The sequence below is a fragment of the Plecotus auritus genome, assembly GCF_963455305.1.
Source record: "Plecotus auritus genome assembly, chromosome: 4".
In the NCBI taxonomy this organism is placed as follows: domain Eukaryota; kingdom Metazoa; phylum Chordata; class Mammalia; order Chiroptera; family Vespertilionidae; genus Plecotus; species Plecotus auritus.
The window spans coordinates 27,624,246-27,649,564 of NC_137775.1; the positions used below are offsets into that span (position 1 = coordinate 27,624,246).

At 41.4% G+C, this 25,319-nt stretch overlaps 1 protein-coding gene across 1 annotated transcript in view; it reads left to right on the forward strand.

Annotated features, from left to right (window-relative positions):
• ECT2L (epithelial cell transforming 2 like) overlaps positions 1 to 25,319 on the forward strand; it is a 72,037-nt gene that overhangs the window by 8,178 nt on the left and 38,540 nt on the right. Inside the window, exons 5-8 of the mRNA XM_080665282.1 lie at positions 305 to 417; positions 12,172 to 12,334; positions 22,861 to 23,113; positions 23,951 to 24,119. Of these exons, the coding sequence (XP_080521408.1) occupies positions 305 to 417; positions 12,172 to 12,334; positions 22,861 to 23,113; positions 23,951 to 24,119 (698 nt within the window). The remainder of the gene's footprint in view (positions 1 to 304; positions 418 to 12,171; positions 12,335 to 22,860; positions 23,114 to 23,950; positions 24,120 to 25,319) is intronic.

Consider the following 25,319-nt stretch of genomic DNA (forward strand, 5'->3'; position numbering starts at 1 on the left):
TCTGTTTCCCCAGGCTATATCAGCCAAGGTAGAAACAAGAGCCAGGATTCCTTACCTCTCTGTGTTGAAAGAGGCCTTGTTGGCCCCTCTGTAATTATCTCTCCCACCAGCCCATCCACAAGCCTGGGCTTGTCTGTGCCCCGGGATACAAGCAGGTGAAGCTGGGGGAGAGACCTCCACTACGCGTGTGCTCTGTGAACTGTAAACTGCTGTGCAAATATGAGCTGTGAGGTGGTTAAATTGCTTAGCAACTAAGAATATGTTAAACTATACAGAAAAATGTAATTCCCCCTCCCCCTTATAGCTCTTCCAGGAAAGAGTTGCTCTTATAAGTCATTGGTTTGACCTCTGGACTAACAAGCAACGTCAAGAATTCTTATTCACGATACTTTTACGCTGCACTAAATCACAACTAAGGTAAACGTAGCTGATTGATGTAGTTATTATTGGTTCTTAATGAAAACAAAATGTTTATATAACCTTTAAGGGTTTTTTCCCCCTAGGAAAAAACAAAGCCCTTGGTATTTTGACATTGGAAGGTTTATAAACACTCTTCTGCTGCTGATTCCTTGAGAGTGACACGGAACCTCTGGGGCTTTAACATCTTCGTACCACGGGGGATGCTTAGTTTTTGCAAAAACTTGTCAATAGCCTCAGCCAGTGAATGTTTAACACCCCCCTCGTATATTAAGTCCCCTTGGGAACTATCAGACGACAAGATACATCAAGTAGATATCTGGTACATAGATAGACACTCCATAAATATTTGTTACCTGAATGGTTGTATCTGAAACATATCTGAGCAGTAACCATGGCAGCAACACTTAAGAACATGGGCAAGACTTGCACAGCATGGTCACTGATGACCAGTGTGTCCTTGTTCTCGTTCGTACCCTTCTCTCCTACCATGTCTACAATCTCCTTTGAAATCGTGCAGCAAAGACGGTGTGATATTTGAAGGTGTTAGTTGAAATACCAGGGGTTGCTAGTATTCTGATCAGGAATTAATACTCTGGAGGTAGTTAGCTAACATTGAATTGGAAAGGTCACTGTCTCAGTCATTACCAAGTGTTTTACTAATTAACATAGCAAATATCCGGCATTAGTTATTATTAGAGCAACTAGCAGCTGGTTAACTTGTCAGATGAGTGTTAGGAATGGAGTGTCTCTGGTGAAATTAAAGATGTGGACAGACCAGAATATTCTAGAGAGCCCTGCAGTGCGCCTGGACATGGTTGAAGAATCCAGCCCCTCTGGTAGCTGGTAGAGAAAGGATGGTTTTTGGGTTTCATCCCCAAACACACAGCCTTATCAGTCTGGGGATTTCTGGGAATCTGAGGTCAACCACGAGGGTAACGATAGACTTCTGTTTCTGGAATGTGAACTGCTTCTTGTCCTTTCTCATTTAAGTGAACCTTTCACCCAAAGGACAAGGACGTCAGCCTACAGGAGAGGCCGGCTTGGGCTTATTTACCCAGGTTTGCTTCGTAACACTCTAAGTATGGCATCACTCGGTATGAGTGGCTTTCCCTACAACCTGGTGGGAAGGTTGGGGGGACTTTGAACTTCTTAGGTAGCTACTGAAAAGTACTAGAGACTTGTGCAAGACCAAATTGGCTTTTTCAGTTTGTAATACCTGCCTCCCACTTTTTCTTACACTTTTTCCTGCCCATCTATTTTGCTCAGCCATTTCCTCCCTCCTACCCACTCACTCACCTTCTCCGTTGCCAGCTTTCTCCTGCATCCTGGGAACATAGTGGATTGTTAATCGACTGTCCCTTATGAAGCCACTGAGTCACTGGAGGGAGACAGACACCTTCCTGGTTGTGTTTAAAGAAGCTGCAAAAACAAGCCACAGAGAAACAGCTCTCCAGTCAGTGCTTAAAAATCAGGGAAGGGAACTTTTTATGGCAGTCATTGGCTAGGTTTTCTTCTACTCCAACTTGACAGCTTTCAAGATAAGAAAATTACCGGCCAAACCCCATATCCCTAATTGCTTTGTGGTGTAGTCTCACGTATCATAGACCAAGCAATTTTAGTTGTAACCACTAGAGGTCACTAGAGAACTTCTGGTATAGTTTGAGGCTTATTAACATTAGGCCTGACATTGTGTCGCTGGAAATTGCATCCTTTGTCTGGTACCTGAATTCTTCTTTCTATGGGACAAGGGTATGGAACTAATCTGTTCAGTGAGATTACTCTCCTCTGTTTCCTAGCAGCTGTGTTTCTGCAGGGCGCTGTTGGTATTTCGTCATTCCACAAATCTGTTACTACATTCTCTGGGCTGCTGATTTTAGGGGAAGTTGTATGTCAATTTCTGGTCTCTAGATTTGGCATCCTGGACCCATCTTTAATTAGTAGTGGTGGTTTTTCTTGTTTAACATCAATCAGTTCACTCCCTGAAGTCTGGATTCAGTTTTTCTTGTACCACTTACTCCCCATTTCTTTCACCTAGCCATTTCTTCTCTCCTATCAGCATCTGCAGATCCCATGTGCTCATAGTGTTATCCAATCTGAATGGTGCTAAATTTTAATTAAATCTTAAAAGCCCAACTCATTTTATTTTTTAGATTAAAGTTAGAGCAGTCACCTTTCTTTGAAACATCTTTATTGAGAGATAATTCACATACAACAAAAGGTATCTATTTAAAGGGTATAGGTCAACGGTTTTAGTAAGTTCAGAGTTGTGCAACCATTACCACAACCAAAGTTTAGAACGTTTTCATCACCCCAAAAAGAAACCCCATACCCATTAGCAGTCACCCCTTATCCGCACCTCCCAGCACTGGGAAACTACTAATCTACTTTCTGTTTCTATAAATTTGCCTTTTCTGGACTTTACATATAAATGGGATCATATACTTTGTGACTGCTACTTTCATGTATTATAATATTCTTACCATTCACCCATTTTGTAGCATATATCAGCACTTCTTTCCTTTTTGTTGCCAAATAATATTCCATTGTATTGATATGCTATATTTTATTTACCCATTCCTCAGCTGATGGACATTTGGGTTGTTTAAGCATTTTGGCTACTGTGAATAATGCTGCTATAAACATGTGTATACAAGTTTTTCTGTATGGATGTGTTTATTTCTTTGAGGTATATACCTAGGAATGGAATTGCTGGGTCAAATGGTAGCCAGGCAATTGACTTTTAACTATTAAGCATTTCTTTTGAATCACATTTATTCCTATGGTCCTTGTTCCCTGATCACTGTGAATAAGCCTATGAATAAACAGGAGAATTTAACATTTTTTATACATAAGCCAAGCTATATTTATGCAAATTACCTTGTTTTCAAGGCAGAGAAGCCAAGCTTTAGGTGTTTTGTTTTGAATTTCTGAATAAGATTTTTTAATTATTGACAGGATTACAGATGTTCCCCATTTCCCTCCTTTGCCTCCCTCCACCCAGCCCCACCCCAACCCAGACCTTCCCCACACTGTTGTCTGTGTCCGTAGGTTATGCATAATATTGTTTTAATTCAGGCAGTTACAGCTGTAATGTGTAAACAAGATATGCAGTATTGGTCAGAAACATGCTATCACCTTTAAAAGTTTCTTCTTAATCTCTATGAGATGCAGTCAAACATCTAATATTTTTTCTTTCCTAATAAATATTCCACATTGTTATGATTTAAGAAGATTTCTTAAATGGAGTTTTATGATATTTAAGACATTTTTCAAAGGTTCAGTTTCTGAAATTATCCCCTTGGCAGAGATTCTCCCTCTCACCTTGACTTAAATGTCACCTCTCCCGGGAGGCCTTCCCTGCTCATTTTTCACCACCAGCAATTTTCACAAACCTCTGCCATGGCATTTCCCCCAGTACATTATGCTTATATGGCCACGTGTCTAATGGTTTCCAGTGGTGCCATCCCCCTGCCGCTGGACTCCCGTGACTCCTTAAAGGAAACTGGGCTGCTATGTCTGTCACTCAGAGAAAACTAGAGAAGTTTGCTTCTGTCTCCTAGCCATACTGGTGAGACCGGTTCCAAATTGCCTCTGCTCCTACCAGGCAACGCCCCACGCCAAGGCCTTTCTGGAGCTGTTCAAACTTGTCGCTTTCCCTGGTGGGTGGGGCCACAGTCACGAAAATTTATTCCCCAGAGATGGATGGAATTTCTGTGGGTGTGTGTGTCTCAGGGATGAGGGAGATAATGATCAGTGAAGGGCTCTAATTATTGGTTTCCCTCAGAGCCACTGGAAATAGGGTTGGAGGGCAGAATACCCACCAACCAACATACAGATGAGAGAGCACCCCCCCACACACACCACCACCTCCCACTTCAGGACACCTGCCCCTCTTCCCAGCACCCCCTGGGAGGGCTCAGTGCAGGATGTGTATCTCAGTTGTGAACTGTGAGGGAATCTTATATATAAATTTTTCAGAGACAACATGCTTCTAGGTTAATTTTGAATACAGAACAGCTACATCCCTGTGAGTCACTGCACACCCATTAGAGAGAATATTTCTGTGAGCAGGCAGTGTATTAAGAGACACACCGGGTTTCTGAATATCTAATACAGTCTTGAAGTTAGACTCATCCTGACTCTTCCCTCCCCTCAGCTCATAGTCTGGACATGTTCCTGTCCTTTCATATAGACCAGATGGTCATAGGCAATTGTATGAAATACTGTATGTCAAGCATGTCAAACTCATGGCCCGTGGGCCGCATGCCTCATTAAATTGGCCCGTGTTAGCTTTTGAGTTTGACATGCTTGCTGTATGTATTAACATTCATTGTTGCCCAGCTGGTTTGGCTCAGTGGATAGAGCGTCAGCCTGCAGACTGAAGGGTCCCAGGTTCGATTCCGGTCAAGGGCATGTACCTTGGTTGCGGGCACATCCCCAGTGGGGGGTGTGCAGGAGGCAGCTGATCGATGTTTCTCTCTCATCAATGTTTCTAACTCTCTATCCTCTCCCTTCCTCTCTGTAAAAAATCAATAAAATATATTTAAAAAAATAAAACATTCATTGTTGGGGTGGTTTTTAGGGGTGGATAAAGCTAAGAAAGAAAACCCTTGAGTTTAAAAAAAAAAAAAAAAAAGGAGAAACCCAATTAAAAACCCTAAGCTGTTTAATTGGGTGGGAATAGACATAGAAGGAGCACAGATGGCAAACCCATGCATTGATGTTCTCACTTCCCATTGTGTAAATGATGTCTCTGCTTGATAATGTTTCACTTATCTTTGTAGCACTAAGCACCACCTGACATTATGTTATATACTGGCTTATTTCCTGTCTACATGTCCATGGGAATGTAAGAACTCCTTCTGGTGACTCTTTCTGTCACCAGAGCAATCAACACCAGCTACATAGTAGCCACTCAACAAATGCTTATTGAATGAACGAGATGTTTAAAACACTCCCATTACAACAATAACCAAAAGGTGATCAGAAAACAATTTTTTTCATTTGGTAGTTTGCAGGAGGAAAACATTTTTTAAGATATTGAAAGTTTTTGAATAAGGCGATTACTAATACTTTGCTTCATTAAAATCTTTTCATGATTTAGTTAATTCCAGACCTCTATAGAGCAATCCAAAGGAACTGTGCACAACAATACAACCTAAGGGGCCCTGCCACACAGCTCCACGGGCCGCTATTCCACGCTGTCATCTGTGCGAATGGCACCTCTCGAAGTTCATTGCACCGCTTCCCCAGTGCAGCCGCCCAGATAGTACTGCCAGCCATTTACAGAGTACGTGATGTTAGCTTTCCACCAAGTGTCCTCTTAACCTCTGTGTAAGAGGAGTCAAATGCACAGATAATCAGGGGAAATGGAGACTAGGCTTTAAGAGACTGCATTACCACCATTTGTCCACCTTCCAGAACTGAAATATCATTGCTGACATGTACACATAAGGAACTGTTTGACTTTGAAACTGGGACTCAAAAGAACTGTTGGCCCAGAAAGAAACTCACTACAGACTGATTCATTTGCCTCTCAGCATAACCATTATTGCTTGTCTCATTTTCGGTTCTTATAAGTGTATTTCTAGTATCACATGATCTCACTCATCTAGGGGAAATAATGAACAACATAAACTGATGAATAAAAACAGATCCAGAGACGGGGAAGCATCGATCAGACTGTCAAACCTCAGAGGGAAGGTAGGGGAGGGTGGGGGTAAGGGGGAGAGATCAACCAAAGGACTTGTATGCATGCATATAAGCCTAACCAGGGGTCACGGGCAACAGGGGGGTGGGGGCATGTGTGGGGAGGGGTTTGGGATGGGAATGGGGGGATGAGGACAAATATGTGATACCTTAATCAATAAAGAAATTAATAATAATAAAAAAGAGACTATTTGTCTGTGCTCTGTATTTAAGAATCTCTTTAAGAAATGCCCAGAGGGTCGCAGCAGAATCAGTGTAGAAGTGGCTGCCCGGGAGACCTGCATGGCCTCACAAGTCTGAGAAGCAGAAGTAGCATGCCATGGCGCACAGTGAGCGTTCAGTGACCTGTGCCATCACTCCTCCTACTCTCTCTATTATTCTTTTACTTCATGGTCAGAATGCTTTCAAGTGCAAACAGCAGGAATGGAATTCAAACCAGCTTAAGAAGAAATGTGAATTTATTGACTTAAGATTGGGCTAGCTGCCTGGCCAGTGTGGCCCAGTGGTGAGTGTTGACCCATGAACCAGGAGGTCACAGTTCGATTTCTGGTTAGGGCACAGGCCCAAATAGTACTATTGGCCATTTATAAAGTACATGCTCCATCCCCCGTAGGGGGTGTGCAGGAGGTAGCCGATCAATGATTCTCTCTCATTATTGATGTTTCTATCACTCTCTCCCTCTTCTTCCTCTCTCTGAAATCAATTGAAAAAAAAAAAAAGATTGGTCTAGCTTCAGGCTGGGCTAGATCCTTGGAATCAAATGATGTTACTAGATCTCTTTCTCTCTGTGTGTCTGTCTTTCCTTCCCCTCCTCTCCTTCTCTTGCTCTCCTCCCTCTTTCTCTCCCTTTTCCCTGCTCTGCTTCCCTATCTGTGTTGTATACAACTAAAAAGATAAGTGCAAGGCCATTAATCAGGAAATTATAAATTAGTATTAAAGGATAATAAGAAATAATCCTGGATAAAGAGATAGATGTACCACGTTTAAAGATGCCAATTTTCTCTAAATTAACCTTCAAGTTTAATTAAATCTCAGTAAAAATCTCCAAATAGGATTTCCTTATGAACCTTGAGAAACTTATTCTAAAACTAATCCAGAAAAGAAAATGGACAAGTTAATAAAGAGTTGAATATAAAGGAAAAAATGTGCAAGAATTGTATTGCCAGATAATAAAACCACTTTTATCCATTTAACAAATACTCCTTACAACCCAGCAATTTTGCTTCTGGGTACTTATCTGAAGAAAACAAAAACACTGATTTGAAAAGATATACACACCCCTATATTCACTGCAGAATTATTTAAAATTCTCTAAAATTATTTAAAATAAAATATGGATGCAACCTATTTTTCCATCAATAGATGAATAGATAAATAAAGCTCTGGTACATATATACAAAGGACTATTACTTAGCATTATAAAGGAATGAAATATTGCCATTTGCAACAACATGGATGAGAGTATTAAGCTAATGGAAATAAGTCAGACAGAGCAAGACAAATACCATATGATTTCATTTATATGTGGAATCTAAAAAAACAACAAAAACAAACAAAACAGAAACAGACTAAGATACAAAGAACAAACTTATGGTTGCTCTCTTAATCGCTGAAGACTTTAGCACCTGGTTCTTCATTTCCTTTGTACCCCAACCCCAGTCATTATTTTATGTATCACTGGAATGCATATGGAAACCCATCTCATACAGACCCTTACCATGCCATAGAGTGTTTGAAAAGTCACCAGACAAGGCTCAACCTTGGCAACTAGAAAACGGGTACCTCTACCAAACCCACTTGCCCCTCTCCAGGCCACCTCCCCAAGCTGTTCCCCCAGTCACTTTCACCACAATTTTGGAAGCCTCTTTCCACTTCTTATCAGAAATTTAAGAGCAGAGAATTCAATTCAAGTCCCATATTACTAAGCCTTGTTATTTTTGCAAAGTACACATTGTACATTCAGTAGCACACTGCAAAGCATTAGCATGAATTATTTAAAAGAAGCTATCCTTGTCACAATAAATGAGCAAAGCACATTTTGTTCATTGTCTCCTTACGTGTTGTTATTTCTCTTCACAGATTTATTACTTTGCAACACTAACTAAAATGCAACAAGCCATGGTGTCATTACTGCAAACTCGCCCTGCTCTGCTGCTCATGCACTGATTTCTTAAATGTGACTGAAGCATTTTCTTTCCTTTTTGCTTAAGATTCATTCATTATGCTTGAATGTGTCCTTGTAGCAGAAGCACAGACTAGGAAACATCTATAAAACATGTATAATTGGGATTTTCTTTAAAAAGTAACTCAATTTTTCCCATTTACTCTGCTGGTGTGAATCAGTAGAGGCTGTGGGGTGTGAAGGGGGTGGGAACAAAAACTCCAAAGATACGGAGTCCCCTCTTTGAAAAGGAGGCTGAAGACACTCCTGTTTTGCATCTTATTTGATGGATGTGTTTAGTAATTCCAAATGAGAGCAAATTGTCTGTCAAGAGCTAGTGAAATGGCTGAGAAGCCTGCATCAGACAGTGATGAGTTAGATCAGTGATCCATTGGGGTTAACTGTTCTTGGTGTTGGCATAGTCTCATTCAGCTTGAATGTTAATCTCTATCAATACCGAGAAGATTCCCCAAGTGACATTTCTGTCTGTGGACACTATATGCTGCAGGACATGCACCACTCCATTCTTTGCCCTCCTGCTTACATGACACGTACATGCACACACACACATGCTTTCCCCAGACTGACATGCCAACAGGTTCATTTTAAAGCCACTCTGTTTTGTCTCAGGTTGTGACAAAGCTGCACGGACAGGAATCAAGAGAGAGCAGGGGCTTAAAATAAAGCCAGGGGAGTAGAAACACACAATAATTGGCAATCATTAAACCTTGGAACTAAAACAGGTAGCCTCTCTCTTTTTTTTAAAAGTCCTTTTTGTTTTGCAATAACTTTTAACTTACAGAAACATTGCAAAAATAGTATAAATAATTTATTTACACTGTTCATCTGGATTCCTCAATTGTTAACATTTTACATTTTTTTTGCCATATTATTCCAAATCATTTGAGAGTAGGTTGTAAACATGTTCCCCACTAACCCTATGCATTTCAGTAAATCCTAAAAAACAAGGACAGTCTGCTGAAAAATCAAGTACATCTTCTAATACCAGGAAATGAGCATTTATTGAGTACTACCATCCCACTCACAGACTCCATTCAATATTCCTGATTTTTCCAACAATGTCCCTTATAATTATCCTTTCCTTCTCATTCCAGAATCCAATCCATGGCCACTGATGGTATTTAATTTTTATGTCTCTATAGCCACCTTTCATTGCTCAGTGTTTCCTTGTTTTTTCTTGACACGTGAAAAGCACAGATGTGTTACTTTGTTGAATGACCTTCAGTTTGTGGTTGGCTGGCATTTCCTCAAGATCACATCCAGGGTATTACATTCTTGGCAGGAAGAACACAGAAGCGATGCTGTGTTCTCAGTGGATCACATCGGGGCCAACCATGTCCATTTGTCCCTTACTAAATAAATTATTTATACTATTTTTGCAATGTTTCTCAGTTAAGATGACTAATTATGAAGTATTTTGTACTAATTAGTTAATAACTAAAAAGTAGTGGAGTGATTACTTTGAAATGAATTAAAAATATTTGAATCTATGCAAATATCCTGTTTCTCATCAAACTTGTTTGCTGCAGCCATTGGTGATTCTTATCTGAAGCATTTATTACTATGATAGCTACCAAGAGGTGATTTTCTAATCTAATTCCTTCTACATGTATGAGCTGGTGTTCTGTTGCAAGGTAGAATTTGCCCTCCTCTTACGACTTGTAGATGAGGCTCTAGCTAAGCCAGCAGTTTGGGTAAATTCCTGGTCAAGACTCTCTCTGGGTCTAGTGGATGTTCAGCAACTTGTTCATGGATGTAGCTAAGGTCTTTTTGTCCCTAACTGGAGGTGCCATTTTCATTTCACTTGGAAACTTTCTGAGGCTTGACCCACTCTATGGGAATGTAGGTCAGAGAAGACCCATAGCCGAAGGAGATCTGTTCAGAGTCATGACTTTCCTTGCAGTGAGTTCATCTGTCCATTAGGACCCAGTAACAGGGCAGCAGTAGCGCCTTAGCAGAGAGAAAAAGTTCTAGTGTCAATGGCCTGAGGTAAATGAGTTCTGGTAGGTTCTTATTGCCAAAGTTTCCAATCAGCTGTGAGACTGGTCACAAATGTCTGTAATTCCATGAAGTTTGGAGGAGATGAGAAGTTCCAGTGAAGAGTTTGATTTACTGGTACCTGGATTGCTCCCAAACTTTCTTATTCTAGAGATTCTTATTCAATGATGACCACCCATCTGGTAGCTTGGGACTGAAGCAGATGTTTATGCTAGTATCTAAAAAGGACAGTCATTTCTGTTGTTTTTATAGTTGGTGGCTGCAGGGCTAGCAATGCATCTTTCATAGGCTGTCAAATGTCTCTTTGGCCTCTATAGTCCCAAGATGATCACTTTGATAGGGCCTTAGATTGTGTCTTTATTCAAGATCTGTGCTTAGGCAGCTTGAAATGCGGTGTAAGAACTTTTCTTGATGGATGTCATATAAAAAAGTTTTCTTTATAGATGTCACATTAAGAAATTATTGAATTTCTTTAGGTATGATGGTAGTATTAGATAATATGTTTTTTAATGTTCTCATTGTTTAGTATACACACTGAAATGTTTATAGATAAAATATGATGTCTTGGACTTATTTTAAAATAACATGGAAGTGGGGAAATGAGGAGAAGGAGAAGGAGGAGGAGGAGGAGGAGGAGGAGGAGGAAGAGGAAGAGGGAGAAGAAGAATTTTAAAAAGCTGTGTTAGATATCTGTCTCCTTGTGAATACTTTAGAGTAGGGGAGCACCATAACTGACACAGCTCTATTTGAGAAGTGTCTGTTGCCCACATTATGATTAATCACACAGTTGGATCATGATCATATGCAGTCTCTTAAAGTGCCCTAGAAATTGTCAGTGGTTTACATGAAGTGGCCGTGGGTGTCCGGAGTATCCTTGAACTATATCAAAGTTGTACATATTTTCAAACATTTTTAAATGAAAAGGCTCTCATGTTCTCACTCTGTGCACTTTGCTGTTGATGTGATAAGGCATTTAAAGATGTTTCTGGCATTTTCTTTTCTTTTTTTTTTTTAATCTGTAAGATGGTGTTAACTATTTGGTTATTGGCTAGAAGTTCTGAGTTATCTGTATCTATAGTTTGTAAAAAGAACAAAACAACTGAGACAAGCTCTTGATGCTCTTTGCTTGGCATCGATGCTGTGGGGAAGGTGCCTGTGAGGAGTGGACCAGGGACACTGCAGTGGGCATCCATGTAGCTTCAGGTTGTCCTGTTTTTGTTCACAGTGACACAACACTCTGCTATTCTCAGCTCTGGAAAAGGGGGTCAGCTGGCGTGAGAAGAGTTTGGGTCTTTTTTAGTTAAGTGTGGTAGTTTTAAACTGTTTGTTCTTAAACAAACTGTACAACTCTTCATTTTCAGCAAAGTGAAGACTCACTGCATCAATGAAAGTTCAAGAACCTTCTGTACTAAACACAATTTGGAATTTTGTTTTGTTTTTACTTTTATATACTTAGAGTGCTGAAATATTTTTGAAGTTAAATAAACAGTATTACATTTAAAAAATATTAGAAAAAATAGCAAATTTTACCCAAAGCAAGTAGAAGGAAAAAAATAATAGTAAAAATAAATAAAATAGAAAATGGACAATTTAAAAAGTCTACAAAAACAAAAGCTGTTTTTTTAAAAAAAAGTAACAAAGTTGACAAACTGAGTAGCAAAGAAAAAAAGAGAGAAAACACAAATTATCTAATATCAGGACTAAAAAAGGGGGTATTGCTATAAATCATACAAACATAAAAGGTAATATAAGAAAAGTATCAATAATTTTATACTCATAAGTTCAACAATTTAAATTGTTGTTTTGTTTTGTACAGTTCATGGATATTAGTGTTCTGAACTAAATTTCTGTATCTTTCTTAGGTTTGTCCATGATCAGTTTTCAGAAAGGATGCAAGTGGCCAAATTGGATTTCTCCACAGTGTTACCACGCTTCATTTCTCTCTACATCTTTTCCTTCCTGAGTCCAAGAGATTTGTGTGCAGCTGCACAAGTCAGCTGGCCCTGGAAGTTTTTAACCGAACAGGTGTACCACTTGTTACTTCCTAGGGTTCAAATACAACAGTCATCTCTAATGGGGCTACTGGGGTAACTTTCTTCCCAGAGATAAATAGGGGTATCTGAAACATACTTAACTTACCCTTAAGAAAAATAAATAGGAATAAGTACATTATTTTGTAAGTAACAGCTATACATTATTCTAATAATTCATGTAATTATAATAATTTTTAAGTACTCAAATATTTAGAAAATATTTTACCTTGGCCAAAAAAGTCCATTCTTTCCTAAAAATTATTTAAGCTTTGGTTTTTATATAATACTAGAGGCCTGATGAACGAAATTCGTGCCGGGGGGGGGGGGGGGGGGGCGTCCCTTAGCCCAGCCTGTGCCCTCTTGCAGTCTGGGAGCCCAGCGATCGATCACCCACAGAGGGAGGCCCCGCCCACCCGCCAGCCTCCCTCTTTGGGGTGATCAATCGTAGGGCTCCACAATCAGTCACCCCAAAGAGGTAGGCCCTGTCCACCCGGCCGGGGCTCTGCCCACCTGCCCCAACCTGCCGGTTGGTGGCCTGGGCCTCCCTCTATGGGGTGATCATGGGGTGATGGCGGGGGCCCCCCAACCAATCGCATCACACTCACCTTGGCTGGCCTGGCGCCAGTGAGTGTCATAGTGTGGTCATCCGGATAGTCGTTCCGCAATTCGGCTGTTTGGTTGATTTGCATATTACGCTTTTATTATTATAGATTATTTTATCCATGATAATTCACAATTTCAACTGAGCTCTCTTTGGCTAATATCTGTAAAGAAGATAAGCCTGCCTCTGGCCTATTTGTTCCTTCATGTCTTTTTAAAAGGTTTAATAGAATGTAATGGGGACATACTTTAAAAACAAGTCAATAACTTACTTCTTGAACCTGCGCACACTTCCCAGGGTGGCTTGTGCTAGGTTCTGATCCCAGAGAACACCTCACTCTCTGTGATGGGGCCACATGCAAGAGTCACTGTGAGCCCTGGACTTATTGCTACAATAAAGTCCAGGCTTAGTGTTTGCATGGCGGATTGTTCTCTTTCTATTTTCAACCTTTCTATGTCCTTATGTTTAAAAAAATATGTCTTATAAACAGAATAAGGTGGTTTGGTTGTTTTTTAACATTTAGCAGTCTTTGACTTTTAGCAGGGGAAATTTGTCTGTTTACATTTATGTGAATACTGATATATTTGGGCCTGACTACCATTTTACTATTTATTTTTTTGTCTGTTCCATGTGTTTTATATTTCATTTTTCTCCTTGTCTTCTTTTGGAGTACTTAAATATTTATTTTTATTGCTAGTTATGAATTCTTCAGAATTCTTTCATGGCTACCCAGCAATTACAGCACTCATGCTAGGATTACTTTACCACTTACGAGAGAATGCAAAGAGCTTAGAACCCTTTAACTCCATCCCTCTCGTCCCCCTTGGTTTCCATGCTTTTGTTGTCAGATATTCTAATGTCATCTATGACTTTATATATATTTAAACATATGTAAAAGATACAAACACTTAAATATATGTTAACCTCACAAGACTTTATTACAATTATTTTTTAATTATTATTTTTCAATTGCAGTTACATTCAATATTATTGAGTATCAGTTACAGGTGTACAGCATAGTGGTTAGACAATCATGCACTTTACAGAGTGGCCCCCCTGTAATTCTAATATCTACCTGGCACCATACAAAGTTATTATTGACCATATTCCTTATGCTGTAATTCACATCTCTGTGTCTATTCTGTAACTACCAGTTTGTACTTCTTAATCCCTTCACCTTTTTCACCAACCCCTACCCCCCTTATTACTATTTTTTATATAGTCAATATTTATAGGTAACAACATATTTACTTTTTTTGTTGTTGTTGCTCTTCATAACTTCCTACATCTCTGAATTTCCATTTGGGATCATTTTCCTTCTGAATTCTCTTTAATATTTCGTTTTATGCAACTTGCTAATGACAAATTCTCTTAGTTTTTATTTTAAAAAATGTCTCTTTTCACCTTCATAATTAAAGGCTAGTGTCATTGGAAATTTGAACCTAGGTTGGCAGTTAATTGTTTATAGTATATGATATTTTTCCATTGATCTCTGGCTTCTACAACTATTTTTTGAGGAGTAGGAAGTTTTATAGTTGTTCCTTTAAAGGTAATATTTCTATTTTCTCTAGCTGCTATATGTTTCTCTCTCTCTTGTTTTGTGTAATTTTATCATAATGTACCTAGAGTCTGTGTCTGTGTGTGTGTGTTTGTACATTTATCTTGTTTTGTGTTTTGCAGTGATTTTTGAATCTGAGATTTAATGTCCTTTATCCATTTTGAAAAGTTCTCAGATGCTATCTCTTTATATATTGCTTCTGCCCCATTTTCTCTCTTTTCCTTGTGGGATTCCAATACTTATCCCATAGTTTCACATTTTCTCATATGTCTTTTCCTTCCTTTTGGCTGTCAGTGTTTCAGTCTGGACTTTTCTTCTGGCCTGTCATTTAGTTGACTAATTACCTCTGAAGCATCCATCTTATATAAAAACTGCTGTTTGAAATTTTAACCCTGCAATTTGGCTTCTGTAAATGCTTGCTTGTTTAAATAATAAGGAAAATGAGACTACTCCCACTTCAGAGAGGCCATTAAACCTTCCCTGGACAAAATTATCAGTGCTGGCACCAGGCCAGGCCTTTGGTTGAGGTCTCAAGGCCCCAGCACATAGGGACTCTTTAAGAATTTGCAAAAGGGGCCGGAAACACCCCATATTTGGGAGACAAAGAAGGTAAAAACGTATAAATAGGGAAAATTCCTCCATGTTGGGGCCCAGAATTTAAGAGACATTTTCCTCTGGACCCGCGCGTAATAAATGTAACTCCATCTCTCTAAGTATTGCTTGGTTCTTCTCCGGTTTCCTGTAACATTATTGGTTCCCTGACCGAGAAAACCAACCCATGCTTGGCTTTTTAGCCTCTGGTGAGTGGACCGGGTTTGGGGCCCGGGGAGCCGGATAGGCCTCCGGGAGGTGCTGCTCTGCTGATTTAGCAGAATTGAACCGGGGGACTCTGGGTGCTCCTGGACCTCAGCCCAGGACCCGGCCGGCATCTGGAGAGAGTGGACGGACACTTCTGGACCTGTCGACAGAATCGGTAAAGTAGGGGCCCCATCAGTTCAGCCCACTCCAAGTGAGTGGAAGGGGGAGCTTGATCACCTCCCCGGAAGCCATTAATTTATTAATGTAAATTAATCAGGAATCAGGTGGACTGTTTAAACTCTGGGTAAATATCTGGTAGAAGTAAAAAACTCGGACTAGCTGGTATATAAATGTGGGACTCTGGAGGTGAATGAATTCAGATTCGATTAAGGAATTATGAGTTCACTCTGCTGTTTGTTTGTGTGGGACTAGCCAATTTGCTACCAAAAAGGGGGACTGGATGCAGTCTTAACTCCTCCAGTAGGTTCTCACCAAGATGTTGGTTGAGAATTCTGTTCTGGGGCATGGGTGCCGGGAGTGCCCCCAAGCCCATCTGGGGAGGTGGGCATTGTTTCCTTTATCTGTTCAGCTCCAGTCTGGGCTAGTCTACTGAGAGAGTGTGAGTATGGATGTTTGTTTGTCTTGGCATAATTATCTGCTCATTAACTGGTCTGTGTGAAGCGAAAGCCACTTTGTGCCTTTTGGCTGTACACAGGAGAGAATTTTTATCTCTTTCTATTGTTTAATTTGTTTAAAGATAGGGCAGACCTGCTGTGATGGAATGCAAAAGTCTTTAGCAGCTGCTGAGAATTCTTTTTCTCAGAGTCTTTTGCTCTCCATTAGAGAGGGAATCAGCCCACTTAGCTAATAAAAATTTCTAATTTTGTATAAGTAAGGGTTTCAGTTTGCTCTGATTTGTGAACTTGCTGTATTTAATTGAAATTTTAAAGTCCTAGGGTTAATTTAAAGGTATAAATTTGTGACATTTCAAAGAACAAAGAACTTTTATTTATGGCTTTCTTATCTCTTTTGGTGGTCGGAGACTTCCAGGGGCAGGGCTTACAGCTCTGCAGGGCAGAGAGATTTACAGGCCCTGTCCCTGCCTGTGACATCATAGTCCAACGTGAGCCACCTGAGGCGGAACTAAGGCTGAAGTTATTATTAACTGTCTATGGACCCCATTAACCCTGGTTGTGTGTCTTGTGTAGTCTGTTGTCTTCGTGGTTGTGTGTTTTGTTTGACTTGCTGTTTTCAGTTATTAGGATCCTCATAGAGGACATAACCTGGTCTTTCCTTTCCTCTCTCATCTGGATTCTAATAGCATCTGTAACTGGATTAAAGATCTTTTCTTTCAGGAGGCCATCCAGGCTTTCAGTTTGCAAGAAATCTCCCTACACACCCTTATCCTCATCTGCTATCTTTCCAGGCTGACTAAGAGTCATTTTTCTCCACAGGTTGGACCTCAGCCTTCGAAAGGGAGGACTACTACAGCTGTAGTCTGTAGTTTTCTCTGAAACTCCCACTGTTTCTATTTCTCCCCTCTGTAGGAATTGTCTTCCTCTGACTCACAATAGGAAAGGGAGACAAGCAACTGGACTGGGGGGTGGTCAGAGAAATCAAGAGTGGCAAAGGAGGAGGATTTAAGATACTCTAGGGGCTTACAGTAAAGAGGAAAAATCTATGAGGGAAAATAACGGTTACAGAAAGAAAAAAGTATCCTTAAATGTAAAAAGCCTAAATATACAGTATCTCAGACCATTTGCCTTGTTTCAGGACAGAGTAAATGGTTAATGCAGAAAAAGATGGTGGGGGGGGGGGGTGTCGGCAGTTAATTATGAAGCAGGGAGAGATAAGTTTTGTTGATTTTTACTGCCTGCAGACCGCTCTGCTGGCATAGGGGTCTGGTCCAGGTGTCTTATCAGAACTTCACTAGATTCAAGGTCACAAGTTTTCTGCAAGCATAATTAATCTAGCTGCCCCGCTGCTGCCCAGTGAATAATGAGCGTTTTACAACAAGCAATACAAGACTTAGGCCTTTGGCTTGCTGGCTGCAGCAGTTAAACCAGAAGCCAGTGACTGCTGCTAGCCTTCCTGCAGCCCCAAGAATAGAGCAGCAGGCCCGGGATCTGTAAAAGCAGCAGATAGAGCTAGTGGAAGCTCCTTGTTTGCAAATGTACTGAAAGGGTTCAGTACCTGTTGCTGCTGGAAGAGGAGGGGCTGCGATCCCCTTCCAGTGCACTCCCTTGGGAGAGGCCTTGGTTGCTGCTCTGCCACAAAGGGAACTGGCGGGAAGGGGCCTAATACCCAAGCCACTGCCACAGAAGACAAGGGGCCTAATACCCAAGCCACTGCCACAGAAGCTCTTTGCAAATTATGCAAAGCTATTTCTAACTGCAACTCTGGCTGTTTTGGGCTGGCAGCTTAAAGTCAAAGAGCATAGGAAAGGCACTCTCCCTGGACCGGGGAGCCTTCAGGACTTTGAGATTCTCCAAGAGAGGCGGAGTCTGACTGAGGGATGACAGAGACCCTGTTGGGTTGGAAGGACCTAAGGCCACATGTTAAACTTATAAATTACAGCTTTCTAGGCAGATGGCCAAGCCCAGTTATGTAGGGGTTAAGCTGCCTGTTTACAGCAAAACAACTTTCTCCCGTGTCAGAATAAATTTTAGGGAAATTAGACAGGCTGTGTTTGTGGCTAGAAAGAAGAACTGGCCACCATGCACATCCCTGACAGTGGCCTGCAGAAAACTGTATAATAGACTTAGATGATGCCTGTGTCTTCATGGACATGACTCCAGAAAGACAAGGACAATTTTGTTTTGTGTGAGATGGTCAAGAATAGACCTTAGTCACCTCCCTAAGGTATTTTTATAGCCCTACCATGTGTCATATATGGTAGCAGAAGATTTGGCTACCTAAGGTGGCCATGGTGCCAATATTATACTTCATTGTGTTAATAATATTGCATTAACCTTACAGATTTGAATGCAGTTGCCAAAAGGGCAGGTGCCCAAATGGGCAAGGAAAATACCCATCTGGTTTTGGTCTCTATTGAAAGACAGTTGGCAGCCTGTATACTGTCTTGCAGGCCTGTGTAGCCATGCCCATGTCAGGTGTGGCACAAACCTCAACTTTAGGAAACTGGGGAAGGCCTGTTTGGAACAGAGGGAAGTGGTGAGTACCAGCCCTTTGTTACAGGAATTACAGACCCCGTGAGATCCTGTGACATCTGAGACCCTGTAAAGCAATAAAGCTCCCTTAGTCCTTTCTCAGAGGGCATGTCACCCCTCCCAGAGACCATATAAAATTTTAAGGACAAGTCAAGTAGGGGGATCCCTACTACAAGGACAGCTATAATTGTCTACTTGAATATAGACACATTTTGAATTTCTCCTTGTCATTTGAAGACAGTTATATTACTCTGAAGAATCCATAGAAAGGACTGACAAGGAAAATCAGAAGATCTTAAAGCAGGTCAGTATATTTTTCTCCTTACATAATTTCTCTGAAATTTGGCAATGCTTAATAAATCATGGCAATACATTTCTTTGCATAAATTCAATAAGACCGGTTTCTAATAGTGGTTTTATTGACTGGAAATTTTGACTGGAGTATTATGTTTTAAAGAGCCCTGTCTGAACTCTGAAGACTTGAAGCCAATAAGACTGCCAAGGAAAAGCCTGGTATCCTGCTTGGGAGCCCTGAAAATGGCTGGCGCTGGAGCATCAGGCCCAGGCCCTACCATCACTGGCGGTTGGTCAGAGTAGAAGGGGAGCAATAAGGACGCCTCTGCATCCTTGCGGAACCCCCAAGCACTCTAGGCTGCAATGAGTAGGAGAGCTACTGAGATGGGCCTTAAAACCTAGGGCGTGGGCCCAGGTGGAGTCGCTGCAGGTGAGAAATTCACCTAACTCAGCAGATACTGCAGGCAGGCCGACGGCAGCTGGATGGCTTGGCTTCCTAGCCCAGCCATGAGCAAACTACGGCCCGCGGGCTGGATCCGGCCCGTTCGGCTGTTCTATCCGGCCCGCGGAGCCGAAAGAGCGGAGGGTTCTCTTGCTCTCCCCTCCGCTCCTTTACTTTGAATTTATATTAGTTCACACAAACACTCCATCCATGCTTTTGTTCCGGCCCTCCGGTCCAGTTTAAGAACCCATTGTGGCCCTCGAGTCAAAAAGTTTGCCCACCCCTGTCCTAGCCCTATGGGGCACACTAAGATTCAATCATGAAATTCTTGCAAAGGTAGTTAGTTGCCATTCTTGTTGTGTTTATGCAAACAATCAGGCCAAATTAAATACAATAGGTAAATTGGTCTTGATTTGGCTCTTTTAATAAACAGAGAGGTAATTTTGAGGAGAAAAATTCTATTTCAATAGAGGTTATTAAAACTGAAATGTTTTCTTTCCCTTCCACTGGACCATTTGTTACAGTTTGTCTCTGCCAGGTCACAAGCCCATCTCCTTCTGTGCCCAGGCCTCATTGTCCCTCTGACAGACAGCAGGGATCTCTTGGCTCTGAGGGAAAACTCCGTCCCTCCTCAGCAGGAAGCAGCTATAGAAGAAATTCAACGTCCATTTTCCCTAAAAGAATTCAGAGCCAGGATCCTTGAGGTAATATATTAGGCAGTTAGACAGACATGAGCAGAGTAAGGACGATGGGCCAACTAGCACTACCAGATGTGTAACTAAGTCTTTCCACCTCTATGTATGTGAGACAAGGGGCATAGCCAAAGAGGTATTCACCCAAAGTCTCAGCCCTTAGAAAAGGCCAGTAGCCTATTTGTCCAAAAGACTTGATCCCTTTGCATTTGGGTGACATACTTGCCTCTAGGCGGTAGCAGCCACAGCTATGCTTATCGAAAAAGCAAATAAGTTAACCCTAGGACAGTAACTAATCCTAACTGCCCCCATGAGGTCGAGGCTTTACTCTGGAATACACTAGAGCACTGGATGTCAAACACTCGAGTCACCCAGTTTCAGGCTCCCTGGTAGACAAAAGAAAAACCAGTAACAATTTATACTGATAGCAAGTATGCATTTACAATGGCTCACGTACATAGGGCTATTTACAAGGTAAGGGGTCTCCAAAGAAGCAAGAGGGAACCGGGCCACAAATGAAGCTGCCTGGGAGGCTGCCCTAAAACCAGTGGGGCCTCTACAGATTCTAGTGACTCTTCCAGACCCTGATCTACCCAATCTAGAAAATCTGAAATTCATAACCAGTCTTTATTCAAGTTCTTACAGGCTTTATAGTCTACCCAGGAAGCAATCCAGAAGCACATCTGAGATGCTCTGCCTGTACCAACTTCTGATCCGGTTCATCCCTTCCACCCTGGTGACTCTGTTTGGGTAAAGAAATTTGCCACCTAAGGACTGACTCCTACCTGGAAAGGACCACCTCCACGGCAGTCAAGGTCAACGGAATCCCAACGTGGCTTCATCATACCCGGCTTAAGACAGCCCAGGAAAAATAGGGAGTCCAGGACTTTTCAGACTCTCTAAAGATTACTCCTGGCCCTCATTCCGGGCCCTTATCTTATAAGCAGGCCCACTAACTTTATGAGGCAGAAAATGAAAATTATAGTCCTCAGGGGTAAATATAACTCCCTCCTTGACAATGACCAAGAGTCAATGATTTGACTCATGTACATAAAACCAGTGGGGAATGAAGCATCCATCTTATATAAAAACTGCTGTTTGAAATTTTAACCCTGCTATTTGGCTTCTGTAAATGCTTGCTTGCTTAAATAATAAGGAAAATGAGACTACTCCCACTTCAGAGAGGCCATAAAACCTTCCCTGGACAAAATTATCAGTGCTGGCACGAGGCCATGCCTTTGGTTGAGGTCTCAAGGCCCCAGCACATAGGGACTCTTTAAGAACTTACAAAGGGGGCTGGAAACACCCTATATTTGGGAAACAAAGAAGGTAAAAACATATAAATAGGGAAAATTCCTCCATGTTGGGGCCCAGAATTTGAGAGACATTTTCCTCTGGACCCGCGCATAATAAATGTAACTGCATCTCTCTAAGTATTGCTTGGTTCTTCTACAGTTTTTGGTAACACCTTTTAAACTGAATTCTAATTTGCTCTTAAACTGGATCATTGAGTTCTAAATTTTAGTTATATTTTTCAGTTCTAGAATGTTGATTTGATTATCTTGCCAAAATTTTCCACCTAGCTATTTCATTTCTTAGACATATTAAGTATAGGTTATTTTTTTAAAAAAGTTTATATCTGATAATTACAACATCTGGATATCCTGAGGGTCTATTTCTATTTACTCAAAGATAAAAGAAAAAATGAATAATTGTCTTTTTGTTTGCCTGCAATTTTTGATTGAATACCACATACTGAGTATAAGTAAGTTAATGTGATAATTTGAGTCTCTGGATGTTATCTTCCTCCAGAAAGAATTTGCTTTTGGCTCTGGCATTTGGTTTGGCTAGGAATAGATGCCTGAAATCCAATCAGAGAATGAGCTGTTTCAAAGCTAGCTTCAGTCCTGGTGAGAGTTTACCCAATTCCTCACTGTCCTTGCTGAAAAGGATCTCAACCGAAAGCCTGGTGTGGTTACCAGGGTTCCTCCCCTTAGTGGGCCCTAAATTTAAATTTGTTTCCTCTCCTCCCTGTGAGAATGTCTAGAAGTTTTCACAGCTTCTAAGTCTTTCACTCATAGCTTTCTGCTCAGCTTGTCAGCCTGAACTTCACTTTGGAGCTGTCAGACTCCCTGATGTGAGAGTGATGCCCAGGATCAGCCTTCTCTCTGAGCTGCACAGGTCCTTATTGCACTGGTAGCTCTACAATGACTTCAAATAATTGTTGTATAATATTTCGTCAAGATATTTAATTAGATTCAACCACATGAAATCCGCTGTTTTCATTTACCAAAACTGGTTGCACATTGGCAATATCATATGGTTCAATCAAAGTTGTTCTCTGTGGGAGGATTGGTCTGAAACAAACAACTATATCATTGCTAGAGGCAGAAGTCCCAGAATCTAGGCTTAAAGTAACCAAATGCTATGGGGCACTAGATGTGTGGACCAAGATAACTAATACATACACTGAGTGGCCAGATTATTATGATCTCTGAATGCATAATAATCTGGCCACTCAGTGTATATCCTATATAATAAAAGGCTAATATGCAAATTGTCCCCTTTACCAGGAGTTCGACCAGCAGGCAGGCCGCCCACCGCCCATGTCTCTTCCCTCTGGCCAGGCTGGCCAAACCCCACCCATGCACGAGTTCATGCACCAGGCCTCTAGTACACACACACACACACACACACACACACACTGAATGACCAGATTATTATGCGTTCAGAGATCATAATAATCTGGCCACTCAGTGTATATTCATACATAATCAAAGGATCGTTTTGCTATGGAGAAATGAATGTTTCTTATTTCTCAGCATCAAGATTAGATGGCAAATCAACTGCACTAGAAATCTGAAAGTATTAAAAAATATTATGTGTGTACCTGAAAGCATTATTACTAGGAAACTGACCTTTAAAAAACTCACAACTCATCTTTCTCATTTCTTTCTCCGAAGGATTGCATATGGATGCCCAAATGCATCAAGCTTGGATGGTTTCTGCCCTATACGCCAACAGATCATGAGTACGGTGCTTGGAAGCACCATTACATTGCTTGTGTGTGCAACTTAGACTGGCTGACACCTAGGCAAGCTGCTGCTGTTTATGGGACCCTGAATGAACCCAAAACAGACGACGAGGAGCTACAGGAGAGACACAGAGAAAAGTGCCTAAGGAAAATAATTTGGGGGGAAGTTGCACTGCGTAAGAGTGAGTAGCATTTAAAACTTCACATCATAACCAAGTGTTGTAGAAACCAATGGGTTTATACACAACTTGCCACAGAGGAGGATAGTGCTGTCTTTCTGGAACAGCATGTGGATGGCATCCTCTGAAGTATGTTCAGAACAAGCTCTTTTTCTCTTCACTCTCTATTTCAAGTTAATGAATAAGCCAAAAAGGTTTCAGATGGATTATATAAGGTCAATTATCAGCACCTCCATTGCTGTCCTAGGTGTTTTTTTTAGTTATAAGAGAGAAGTACAAACACAGGCAAAAGCAAATAAATAGGTTCAGGACAGGTCAGAAGAATTGGGATTGGTGAAAAGGGAGGAGAAATGAAAAGGGAATGAAAATAGGAAGAATGGCTTTTTTTTTTTTTTAAGTGGAAAGGAAGTTGGGACAAGACACATGTTTAGCTAAGCCTTCTGATTTGTGTGTAAAGTTAATTGACAAAGCTGACTTGAGTTCTCCTGTTTTTGTTTTTTTTTCCTGACTCACCCTCTGTGAGATTTTAACAAATGGGAAATTACTTGAAGCCCAGAAGAAAGACAGAAATGGATAGGAAGCCTATAAATTAACTGGCTTCCACAAGAAAAAGAGTTGCTTGTTCTCTGAGCTTTGTTTCTTGACCTCAAATGACTGGGAACTTGCAGCCACAGTGCTGACAGGATAAGAAATCTAAACAGAGTCCATAAAAGTGGCTATAATGATTGCCGTTTGGAATACTGCCCTGGGACGGCTTTATTTTTGATGCCTTTATCTATGGAGCCTTGGCTGGGAGAAGCGTGCAATCAACAGCCAAGCCTGCTGCTGTTTGTTTTTCAGAGGAGTTATTCCGAGTCCGACCCCCCTGGGTGAGCGGAACACGCTGCTCTAGATTGTTCAAATCCCGATGCCAACCACGTCTCCCCCAGACTGTGAGGGACCGAGTGGGATTATATGAAGCTTTGGAGAAACAGCTTGCTTTGGCTTCCTTCGAAGCTTTGCCCAAGCGGTAAGCAAACCTCCATGTACTGAAGCTCAGGACCACCCCCTGATACCAATTCTACAATAATCTAGCTAACATGCAGGATCTCTCACCATTATATGGCTCTTATCCTTTGATATAGCAAGAACAGTTGTCTTTTTTGTTGTTGTTAATCCCCACCTGATATTTTTCCATTGATTTTTAGAGAGTGGAAGGGAGGAGGAGAGACAGAGAGAAACATTGATACTAGAGAAACACATCAATTGGTTGCCTCCAGCACACGCCCTGATGGGGGCCGGGGATCGAGCCTGCAACTCAGGTACATGCCTTAGACTGGATTTGAACCCAGGACCATTCAGTCCGAGGGCCGCTGTATTCACTGAGTCAAATTGGCTAGGGCAGTGGTCGGCAAACCGTGGCTTGCAAGCCACATGCAGCTCGCAAGCCGCTGTTTGCCGCTCTGTTGACTGAGTTTGCTGACCACTGTGACATATACTACCCTTTACCTCTTTGCACACAATATGCCACAATTGCCTAATCCTCACAGCTTCCAACCACACAGTAACATTTAGTCTAGTCCAGGGGTCGGCAAACTCATTAGTCAACAGAGCGGCAAACCACGGCGGCTGGGCTAGGGTAACAGTGGTCTTTAGCATGCTTTCTAAAAAGAGGCCCCATGGTGGATATAGTATATTTTCTGTATAAAGTTACTGAGCAAAAATATTATTTTTTGCAGAAATGTGTTGTAGGGCTTAAGCATGTCCCAGTGGTAATGTGGGGGTGGGAGTGACTAGAGAGGATGGAGATGTCACTCGGAAAACCGTGAGGCCTGGATGATTAAGGAAATATGAAATCTCTCTGCTGCCCCTTTTCAAAATGTCATCTTGAACCCCTAAGTAAGTCACCACCTTCATTTTCAGAGCCCCACGAAAGCTAAGCTGCAAGAGAACTTTCTGGCATCCCACAGACGGAGGAAGGGAGGCCTAGAGAGCAGCTTTGGCCCCAACCTGCCCAGGAGACCCATTTGCTTTTGTTCCCATACTACAGGGAGAAACGGAAGTACTGAGGCCCCTTGCCTTGTATACAATATAACTGACGACCACAGAGAACACATTATCAAAATCAAACTAAGAGAAAATGAGCCCTGGCCAGGGTGGCTTAGTTGGTTGGAGCATCATTCCCACACCAAGGGATGACAGGTTCAATTCCCCGGCGGGGCACATACCT